This window comes from Ctenopharyngodon idella, chromosome 13 (assembly GCF_019924925.1).
Source record: "Ctenopharyngodon idella isolate HZGC_01 chromosome 13, HZGC01, whole genome shotgun sequence".
Taxonomy (NCBI): Eukaryota; Metazoa; Chordata; class Actinopteri; order Cypriniformes; family Xenocyprididae; genus Ctenopharyngodon; species Ctenopharyngodon idella.
The window spans coordinates 16621602-16633257 of record NC_067232.1 but is presented as its reverse complement, the minus strand read 5'-3'; the positions used below and the strand labels follow the sequence as shown (position 1 = coordinate 16633257).

Genomic DNA, 11656 nt, shown 5'->3' with positions numbered 1-11656 from the left:
AGGGTTGAACTCCCCACCCCCCGTCACAGTAACCGCTACGCATGCGCAGATAAGCCAGCCCATCCCTCAGATGACACGCCCCTCGAGCAGCGTGCGCGTGCATTGCGCTCATATCTGATCTGTAAACACAGTAGATTGTTCTGTGCCTTTAACTACAGTGGTGAATGTCTCATCCATATAATTTGGTGCTCACAATGTTTTCAAACACGCCGTTGAAAACCCTCAATATTCCAGTTATCACCTCACTTCCTGTATAGAGTTTAGTAATACTGACTTTCGGATCTTTTCGGCGACGGGACCTGGTGCTGCTCAGAAACCCGCATCTTCGGACGGCAGGCCCTGATCCAATCGAGGTGCTTGTGCCCACAAAACTGCTCACATTTCAGCCAAAATGCGCATGTGTATAGATTACACAGATTAATTCATGTATATTTAGAAAGGTGCCTGATTTCATATTAAATCAGATCATATTTAAAAGTATAGTGTTTAAAATAACGAGAATGTGTTTGATCCAGTGACGTTGCGCTCTATTATTAGCGTGTTTATAACTAGTTGTCTACATGTACTAGATTTATGACAGACAATGATTTGCATACAATTGCATGACATTAAGTGTCACTTTTTTGTTTTCCTTTTAGGCCATGGCAGACTTTTCGGTAAGTTTTTTAACTGTTTATGAATAATTCTTCTACAGTTCACTTGTATTATTTTGGCCTTGTATTTCCTCCTGTCTTATCCATGTTACCAGCAGCAGAAAAATGACTGTATTAGTAACTAGTAGACTCAGTTATTTACATTTCCCAACCATTTTATGTATACAGTATTCTTTATTCAGCAAATATATTCAATAATTCTGTATAGTATATATATTTATATACCAAAATATACAGTAGATTATATAAAATACAGTGGGGTCCAAATGCTTGAGACAACTAGTGAAAAAGTCTCTATTATGCATTCTTTTATAATTTATTTAATTATAATCAGTGGAAGCAAGAACATCCTAACTTATTTAGTTCATTTCAAAGAAGATCACGATTAATGTCACAAATTTGCTTAATAAGTGACCTAGAATATTAAATGTTATTAATTTTATATTATAATGTTGCTTTGGGTTTTTTTGTTTTTGTTTTTGTTTTCTTTCCCTAAAAGTTTCTTTACCAGTTTAATTTTGTTTTTTAGTCCCATATATCTTCAATATGGTCTCAGACTTTTGAACCCCACTGTTTGCCCTAGTTAGTCTTTTCAACGACAATAACAGACCAAAAGTCTTTCTGATAAAATGCTCACCTTTCATTTGCTGTGATTTCTTTCTGTAGCTTGCTGACGCAATCCCAGATGATGTTCCTGGTGAAGCATCGAAAACTAGGCACACCAATCCATCAGCTCCTGGAAATGGTGCTCCGCCCCCCACTAATCCTGGATGGCCTGGTTCGGCCCCTGGTGGCCCTAATTTCCCATCCTCAGGAGGCCCTGCCCAACCAACAGCCCCTTCTGGCTTCCCCCAGACTGGGCCATCTGCCCCTGGTTCCTTTCCACCCGGCCCAGGAGCCCCGGGCCAGTTTCCTGGAGCTCCCGCTGCCCCGGGTGGATACCCTCCAGGACCGGGCGTACCTGGACAGTTCCCCCCCAACCCTGGAGCTCCAGGACAGTTCCCCTCAATGCCAGGTCAGTTCCCACCAGGTGGAGCACCCGTGCCATACCCTGTTCCTGGACAGTTCCCTTGCCCACCTGGGGCTCCACAGGGCCCATATCCAAATGTGCCTTACCCAACAGGTCCATCTGGGCCTGGTATGTATGGCCCAGGTGGCCCTGGTGCTTTTCCACCAGATGGAGGCCCAGGATATGGAGGAGGAATGTTTCCTCCAATACCACCAGGGTCTTGGGGTCCACCCGGAGGGGGCTTCCCTCCTCAACCTGGCCCACCAGGAGGCTTCGGTCCAGGGCCCATGGGATCATACGGAGGGCCTGCAGCTCCAGGTGGAATGCTGGTGAGCAATTATGACTGTATGAATGGGTGTATAATAGGGCTGGATATTGACACAAATTTCAAGATTTGATTAGATTTCAGTTCACAGGCTTGCGATTCAGTTCAGTTTCTAACTCAATTCATATGGATATATATCAGGTACAGTAGATGAGAGATACTTTTCTCCAAGGGGGACACTGTCAATTGGTACATTACCATTAAATATTAGGGTAAAGTTAACAGCTGATTGATTTGTATACATTTAAACTGCACATAAGGGAGTTTTTATGATAATAACTTTTTAATTATAAAATTATGTTTCTACTCCAATTCGATTTTTGAAATATAAACATTTAAACAGTGGTTGTCACATGAACTTGTTTTCATGGCAGATTTGTTAAAAATGTATGAAATGCTAAAGAACAGGTTAAGTAAAAATATAAATAATATGTAGTAAAGTGCATATTTTCAGCAAAATGCTCCTCTCTAGAGATTTTTCTTCTAGCTAACTCGAGCTATGGTCATTGAATGGCTTTTCTGAGGTAACATTATGTAACATTGTTTACGAGCTGTTTTATTGATGTTGGTTGAAACTGATTGCATGTACTGTTTCTTTAATACCTTCTGATGTTCATTCAAGTTTCGTTTGTTCTGTAATTAGTAGTAAAGAAGAAGAAATGATTAGTTCACGTGCGCTCTGTCGAATAGGAATCGAATTGATATTGGTTCATTAAAATCGAGAAATGAATATTGTCAACCCAGCCCTGGTGTATGAAGGGATTTGCTTGTGTGAGTCCACTTATAAGTGTGTGTGATGATGGGCTTTGCTTTCGGGTGATTGCTTTCGGCCTGTTGGAGTTTGTTTTATCAGAGTGTTGGTGACATAAGCGTTGCTTTCAGGGTTGTAGGTTTGGCTCTTGAGGTCTGGGATGTTCCTGCGGTGGTCTCATTCTTCTGGGTCACATTAAAACTACAGATCTTAAACTTGTGTAGATCTCAAAAGCTCCTCTTCTTGTTTTTCAGCCACCACATAGACCTCCATATTTTTGAGCACAATGAACAGCTCAGCCAATCACAGGAGGAGGACAGCACTGCAGCCATCACAAAGACCACAGTTAACATCCAATCAGAGTTCTGGACATTTAGCACAAAGCTCATGCTGATATATTTGCATATCACCTTTGCAAACAAATGCACATATTTAATGTAGCTGAGCCACTTTTCTGCGAAGTCATGATTATTTTAATACTATTTACAGGTGTATGTTTTAATGATGTTATTGCTTAAAAAAAGAGGAAAAAAATAAATAATGCACTTTGTGTTTATACAACAAACAAATGCGTATTATTGAAATTAAAGGTTTTTATGGGTTGAATTTATTGTTTGTCAAATGCTGAGGTAACGCTGAGAGGCTGACAAGTTTTTAATAATTGCAGTCAAAAGTTTGCGGTCAGTTTTTTTTTTTTTTTTTTTTATGTTTTTGAATCTCTTACCAAGGGTATATTTATTTGATCAAAAATACAGTAAAACACTTATATTATTAGAATTTAAAATAACTGATTTCTATTTGAATATATTTTAAAATTTAATTTTTCTATGATGGCAAAGCTGAATTTTCAGCATCATTACTTCAGTCTTCAGTGTCAGTCATTCTAATATGTTGTTTTGGTGCTCAAGAAATATTTCTTCTTCTTCTTCTTCTTCTTCTTCTTCTTATTATTATTATTATAAATGTTGAAAACAGTTGTTCTGCTTAATATATTTGTGGAAACTGATACTTTTTTTTAGGGATTCTTTGATGAATAGAAAGTTAAAAATAAACAGCATTTATTTGATATGAAAATATTAATGTGTCTTTGCTGAATAGAAATATTAATTTCTTTAAAAAAAGATCTTACTGATTCAAACTTTTGAATGGTAGTGTACATGAATAGTCATGATTTACAAAGCCATCTCAAAGCTCTTGAATATGAATATCATGCAGGTTTTTACCAAATATTTGAGCATGTTTTTTCATAATTAGTTTTGTGTGCGTTTATCATACCAGGCTTTATTCACTGAAGGGAGTAATGAGTCAGTGGGTGGGGTTTGGAATCAGGGATTGGCAGTTTGAGATTTGACACAGTGTTGCCATAGCAAAGTTGTTTATAAACTTGATGTCATCAGATTTCTTCCTGGTGGTTTGTCATGTGATCTCTGACGTGGCATTAGCTAGAATAAGAGGGGACAAAGGGTTTGGTGTTTGGATTTGTTTAGGGTGTTTGCTGTTTAGTATACATAGGCTTTCATGACGCTGAGTAACTAGCTTCACTTAGAGTATTTTTTCAGTTCAAGTTGGAAAAATATTCCTTTGAATAGAACAGTCCTGTTTAATGTCAGGGAGGGCTTCATGGTATTTTGCACACTGTGGAAAAGCCATGGAAGTTTATGATGGAGAATGGAAGAAACTTAGAGACATCATGGGAAAATTTATTAAAGGATGATGAAGCCTGTCAAGTCTCAACACTTCGTGTGTAAAACTTTGAGCTCTCAGGGAAATCTAATCCAACGTTGAGAAAATGATAATGCATATATTTTTCTTTATACTTTTATCACAATTTTATTGAAAGTTTTGGGGTCAGTAAGATGTTTTTAAATACTTTTATTCAGCAAGGGTGTGTTAAATTGATCAAACATTACAGTAAAAACATTTTAATGTTACAAAAGATTTCTATTTCGAATAAATGCTGTTCTTTTTCGATTCATCAAAGAATCCTGAAAAAATGTATCACCATTTTGAGCAGCAAATCGGCATATTAGAATGATTTCTGAAGGATCATGTGACACTGAAGACTGGAGTAATGATGCATTTTAAATAGATTAAAATAGTTATTTTAAATTATAGTAATATTTCACAATATAACCGTTCTTTACTGGTTTTTTTTTGTTTGTTTTTTTTATCAAATAAATGCATGAGAGAATTCTTTTATGCATTTATAAGCATAAGAGGCTTCTTTCAAAACATTAGGGTCTGTACAAATATTTAAACTTTTAAACGGTGGTGTATTTGTAAGAGATTCATAATTTTTGTCTCTTCATTTTGCAGTCATATTTTGCAATGTAGAGTTTATTTTAGGATAGAGTTCATAACGTGTAGCTACTTGCAAGTGTTTTCTTTGCATTTAGTGAAGCACAATATATCTCCATATGGTTATTGGTGGATATTTTTTTATTTTTTATAAATCAATAGTATCAGTTGATATTGGATATGTAGTTATATATGCTAATTTCCCCTATTTTTACATTTAGATTACCTTTGCCGTCATCTAACACTTATTTAAATTAATCTGTAAAATCAAGTTAATCTGTGAAAACACTAATAATTAATAACAGTTTAAAATAATCTTTAGCTTGTCTCAAAATTAATATCCAGTTTTCATGCTGTACATTATAATGTTGTGATGCCCAAGTACACTTGCATTTATGGTTCATTTTTACTTATCAGCCTTTTATTGGTTATGAGCCATAACCTGAAAATATTTATTGGTATCATGCCAGATATTTAATATTGTACATCCCTATTTGCAATATTAATATCTACAAGGATAGATTCTTAGATATATTCTTACTGTAGATACCTGTTAAACCTGTTAAGGGAATTCAAATAACTTCAAATGTGTATATGTGTGTGTTTTAGCCATTGCCGTACGATCTACCGCTGCATGCAGGGATAATGCCCGGCCTCCTGATCACTATCATGGGTGAGCCAGTACCAGGAGGAGACAGGTAACACACACACTTATGTAACAAAACACAGCGTTACCTCTACATGTCCAAAGCAAACACTCACTTCTCTTTTCTTAGGTTCCATGTAGATTTTGTGAGGGGGCATGATGTGGTTTTCCATTTCAACCCACGTTTCCATGAGAACACCATCGTACGGAACACATATTTTGGAGGCTGCTGGGGTCCCGAGGAGAGAGAGGGAGGCTTTCCCTTTGTGCAGGGCAGACAGTTTGAGGTACGGCTTTCTGATTTACCTCAGAGATGGAATTTCAGTTGAGTTCCCATTGGCCACGTACACACTGTAAAGTTTCAGGAGTGACAACCGCAATTAAATACTGGAGTGAATCCCCTTAAATTATCATTCCTTGTGTGTACAGAACACAACTCACTCCCGAAATTGGATGATTGACATGCTATGGTAACCCTAGTGAAGTCCTGGCATCTTGTGCGTTTGGTATCCACTATTTTTGACTTAAGTGATATTACACCGACTAAAGACTCATTATGTTTGGCAATTTTAACCAAACCACCATCAACGGAGTGTTTTGTTTATGCTTGGAAGGCTGCTTTGCAGAGTGTGCTCTTACAGTGTTGCCATGTCCACTTATTATAAGCATTTTGGGCGTGTTGATTGCTCTTGGCTCATCCAGTTTATGCAGTTATTAAAGTAGATAGGTGCGGATCTCAATATTTTGGGCGTATTTCCAAAATAAATGCTTGTTCTTGTTTGCTGTTTTTTCTAATAAGATCTGGCGACAAGAATGAGTCAATGCTTGTACCTCTTTCCCTGTGGTTTTCTTGCACCACACATACAGAAGATCTCTGATGTGTTTAAATACGCCATTAAAGGGTTCATCCAAAAATGAAAATTGTCATTTATTACTCACCCTCATGTCGTTCCACACCAGTAAGACCTTCATTCATCTTCAGAACACAAATGAAGATATTTTTTAGAAATCTTTCTGTCCCTCCATAGAGATCCAACACAACTACCACTTTCAAACCCCAGAAAGGTAGTAAAGACATCATTAAAGTACTCCATGTGACTCCAGTGGTTTAACCTCAGTTTAATGTGCCAGTTATCGTACAGAACGTACACACACTTGAGTCAGCCATGGTTATCATGTGTATATTGTTTCACATGTTCATGTTGAGAAAAACAATAATATCCATGCTCGGGTGAGAAAACGCACTGCGCTGACAGACGTTGCAGAGACACAAAGATAGATGTGTGCGCTAAGTTTCTAACAGCACTTTGTGTTTTATGTTCTTAAAGGGTTAGTTCACCCAAAAATGAAAATAATGTCATTTATTACTCACCCTCATGCCGTTCCACACCCGTAAGACCTTCGTTCATCTTCGGAACACAAATTGAGATATTTTTGTTGAAATCCGATGGCTCAGTGAGGCCTACATAGGGAGCAATGACATTTCCTCTCTCAAGATCCATAAAGGTACTAAAAACATATTTAAATCAGTTCATGTGAGTACAGTGGTTCAAATAACGACTTATTTAGTGATGGCCGATTTCAAAACACTGCTTCAGGAAGCTTCGGAGCGTTATGAATCAGCGTATCGAATCATGATCACGGATCGCGTGTCAAACCGCCAAACTGCTGAAATCACGTGACTTTGGTGCTCCAAACTGCTGATTCGACACGCTGATTCATTAAGCTCCGAAGCTTCCTGATGCAGTGTTTTGAAACACTGCGTCAGGACCACAAGACTAGTATTATGCGCTAATAAAGTAAATAGGGTCAATTTTAATTTCATGAAGACTAAACCTGTCTCCCTCGACGAAACTTTAAGAAAGGAAGCATATGTCTCGAGATCATTTTGCTATCAGATAAGTTTTCTTCTCTGCTCACTCGGGGTACAGCTGCGCTTACCTTTCGTGAATGCAGTGATGGACAGCTGTCTTTCCTCATTCGACCTGTGTTTGAATTTCATGTGCTTTCTCATTATGGTGGTGATGTTATAATAACTCAGTTTCATTAATTCACCTGATCAAAAGTAATTCCATTTTGTAAGATCATTTAGTAAGATAATTTTCATCGATGTAATTCCAAACTTTGCGAAGCAGACGACATTATGTGATAAAATACAATAAACGTGTTAAATTATAACTGCTAGTTTTAGTGCTTGGGATTTATCATGGATTCACTGCATTTACGGCCAGCAAAGCAACGTAGTAATTCGAATAGTATTTATATTTTTCGAATGATACAGGTGCATCTCAATAAATTAGAATATCATGAAAAAGTTATTTTTCTTTTTTTTTCTGTAATTTAATTCAAAAAGTAAAACTTAAATATATTCTAGATTTATTAGACATAAAGTAAAATATTTCCAGACTTTTTTGTTTTCATTTTGATGATTACAGCTTGCTGCTCATCAAAATAAAAAAATCAGTATCTCAAATTATTAGAATATTTAATTTCAAGTTCTATTAAATTACCATTCTCAGGGTATAAATACTGGGTTTAGGTCAGTAATCCCAACAGCAGTCATGGGGAAGTCTGCTGACTTGACAGTTGTCCAGAAGACGATCATCAAGACCCTCTACAATGAGGGTAAGCCACAGAGGGTCATTGCTGAAAGAGCTGGCTGTTCGCGGAGTGCTGTGCCAAAGCATATTCATGGAAAGTTGACTGAAAGGAAAAAGTGTGGTAGGAAAAGGTGTACAAGTGAAAGGAGTGACCACAGGCTTGAGAAGATTGTCAGGCGAAGCCGATTTAAGAACTTAGGAGAGCTTCAAAAAGCGTGGACTGAAGCTGGAGTCAGTGCATCAAGAGCCACCGCACACAGACGTCTTCAGGAAATGGGCTACAACTGTCACATTCCATGTACCAAGCCACTTCTGAACCAAAGACAACGTCAGAAGCGCCTTACCTGGGCTAAGGAGAAGAAGAACTGGACTGTTGCTTAGTGGTCCAAAGTCCTCTTTTCAGATGAAAGTAAATTTTGCATTTCATTTGGAAATCAAGGTCCCAGAGTCAGGAGGAAGAGAGGAGAGGCACAGAAACCATGTTGCTTGAAGTCCAGTCTGAAGTTTCCACAGTCAGTGATGATTTGGGCTGCCATGTCATCTGCTGGTGTTGGTCCACTGTGTTTTCTGAAGTCCACAGTCAACACAGCCATCTGCCAGGAAATTTTAGAGCACTTCATGCTTCCTTCTGCTGACAAGCTTTATGGAGATGCTGATTTCATTTTCCAGCAGGATTTGGCATCTGCCCACACTGCCAAAGGTACCAAATGCTGGTTCAATGACCATGGTGTTACTGTGCTTGACTGGCCATCAAACTCACCTGACCTGAGCCCCATAGAGAATCTATGGTGTATTGTCAAAAGGAAGATGAGAGACACCAGACCCAACAATGCAGATGACCTGAAGGCTGCTATCAAAGCAAACTGGGCTTCCATTACACCTGAGCAGTACCACAGGCTGATTGCCTCCATGCCACGCCGCACTGATACAGTAATTCATGCAAAAGGAGGCCCAACCAAGTATTGAGTGCATAGAAATGAACATACTTTTCAGAAGCCTGATATTTCTGTTTAAAATATCATTTTTTTATTAATCTTATGAAGTATTTAATTTTTTGAGATAGTGAATTGGTGGGTTTTTGTTAAATGTGAGCCAAAATCTTCACAATTAAAAGAACCACAGACTTAAAGTACTTCAGTCTGTGTGCACTGAATTTATTTAATACACGAGTTCCACAATTTGAGTTGAATTACTGAAATAAATGAACTTTTCCACGACATTCTAATTTATTGAGATGCACCTGTAATTACAGATTGAATATTCATGCACACCCCTAGAAGCGACGCGAGTGCTTTGTTTGCGCAAAAATTTAATTTACCACTTTATTTATGAAAATATTGATCTGCAACACACATTTACAAGAGCACCACGATGCATGTGTTTTGTGTTCACACGAGCTGACATTGTGGCTTTGGATAATATAATTTTGTAAATAAAGTGGTAAATTATTTTTTTTCCACAAACAAAGCACTCGCGTCACTTCATAAAATTGAAGTTAAACCAGTCGAGTCACACGGAGTACTTTAATGATGTCTTTACTACCTTTCTGGGGTTTGAAAGTGGTAGTTGCACTGGATCTCTACGGAGGAACAGAAAGCTCTCAGATTTCTTTAAAAATATCTTAATTTGTGTTTCGAAGATGAACAAAGGTCTTATTGGTGTGGAACGACATGAGGGTGAGTAATTATTGACAGAATTTTTGGGTGAACTAACCCTTAAACTAGTTGTTCAGTTCGGTTCTGTGCACACTGCGTAGGATTGCGTAAATGCGGTTTGTCACTACCTGTATTTTTCGGTAGTTGAATCCAGTTGTCACTCCCGGAAGTTACTGAACTATGTGTGTACAGAACCGGATTAAGCACTAAAAGGTGAACTGACAACCCAATTTAGCTGCAGTGTGTACATGACCCTAATGTGTTTGTGTGTGCAGCTGAAGATCCTGGTGGAGACGGACGGGTTTAAGGTGGCTGTGGACGGGGTTCATCTGCTGGAGTTTGAGCACAGAACAGGCGGGATGGAGGATGTCACTCGTCTGCACATAGAGGGAGACCTCACTCTGTTCAGTGCAGCTCCCAGCATGATCTGAAACACAGGGAGCCATTTGACAACGTTGAGGTGACACATTAAGTCATTGGTCCATGAAAAGTATTGATTATCTCCAAAAAAGTGGGACGAACAGAAATTAATAAAAGTTCTAACAATATATCTGTTACCTGTCTCTCCATTGCAGATTAGTCAAACACATGATCGCCACATGATCTAAACAAATGAAATACAGATGTAGAGAAAGTTTCGACCCCTCTGAGAGGTCATCAGGACACTGATATCTCTGATATGTGTCTAACGCTTCATAACTGTCTGTTTTTCCTCATTCTCTCACCCATCAGAATGCATTGTGCTAGTTACCCTTTTGCATGTATACAGAACATGACTAATTTTGTAAAAATCAAACATATGACCTTCAGTATTAGGATGGTACAGTACCAAAGCCTGTGAGGGGTCATAAACTCTAAAGGCCCTTTGACACCATGATCCATAACTATAAAGATGCTCAAGCTCTTTAAAGCAGGATGGATTCTGATTGGCTGTCAGTGTTTGTAATATTCATCAGCTGGAAAAAAAATCTTTCTGAAAGTGATTCCAACGATATTGTTTTTCGGTGTCGATATCATTATAGTTGTGGTGTAGACTCTTGATATTCAATTATATTACAAAGATTTTTAGAACTATATATTTATCGTTATCTTTATAGTTATCGTTCTTAGTGTGAACGGGCCTTAATTCAGGAAAACTGCAGACCAGAGCTGTGACACTATGCTGAATTACATCAAATCAAAATGGCTGAATATTCTTCTATTTGGTATGGATGTTGGAAAATGTTCATTATTTTGAATAAAACCATAATGAAAGCATTGTGATAACGGAGATAAGCAAATAATTATGTCCGAATAAATGCTGTATTACCCCAATTGAAATGTGCTTGGTTATATTATATTCTGCATGTTGATCTGAGGCTGGAGAATGTATTTTAACATAAAACTTACACACTTTAAAGTGTTGCTGTGTGCTAGAAGTATGCACTTCACTGGGTATAGAAACATACATCATTTTAGTAAGACAGTGTGAGAATTGGGACACACTGCCAGGTCATGTTATAAAATTGTGCCTTTGCATCTGTGTGTAAGCATTAGCCTCTGAATTTATGTTTCAATTAATTAGCAGCATTATATAGTCCTTTGTTTTTCCACTTTTATACAACTGAAAAGTTGAAGGTGAACCACACAAAGTTGTGCAAAAAGTTGGCAAGAAAGCATGCATGGATGCTTACTATTTAGGATGAAAAATATAACTGGGACACAGAGAATGTGATTACC

The 11656-nt window shown here is 37.8% G+C and overlaps 1 protein-coding gene across 3 annotated transcripts; it reads left to right on the top strand.

Annotated features, from left to right (window-relative positions):
* Positions 1–117: 117 nt before the first annotated feature.
* On the top strand, positions 118–11251 carry lgals3a (lectin, galactoside binding soluble 3a). Of its 3 annotated transcripts, XM_051916485.1 has the most exons (7): positions 118–353; positions 639–656; positions 1320–1991; positions 5646–5734; positions 5813–5969; positions 10213–10397; positions 10513–11251. In XM_051916485.1, exons 2-6 carry the CDS (start codon positions 642–644, stop codon positions 10366–10368), a joined length of 1089 nt encoding a protein of 362 aa, XP_051772445.1. In that variant the 5' UTR covers positions 118–353; positions 639–641; the 3' UTR covers positions 10369–10397; positions 10513–11251. The 3 variants fall into 3 exon arrangements, with proteins under 3 accessions (XP_051772445.1, XP_051772444.1, XP_051772446.1); XM_051916484.1 differs by having other exon boundaries at positions 10213–11251; XM_051916486.1 differs by lacking the exons at positions 5646–5734; positions 5813–5969; positions 10213–10397; positions 10513–11251 and adding an exon at positions 2993–3307 and having other exon boundaries at positions 122–353.
* Positions 11252–11656: the final 405 nt, after the last annotated feature.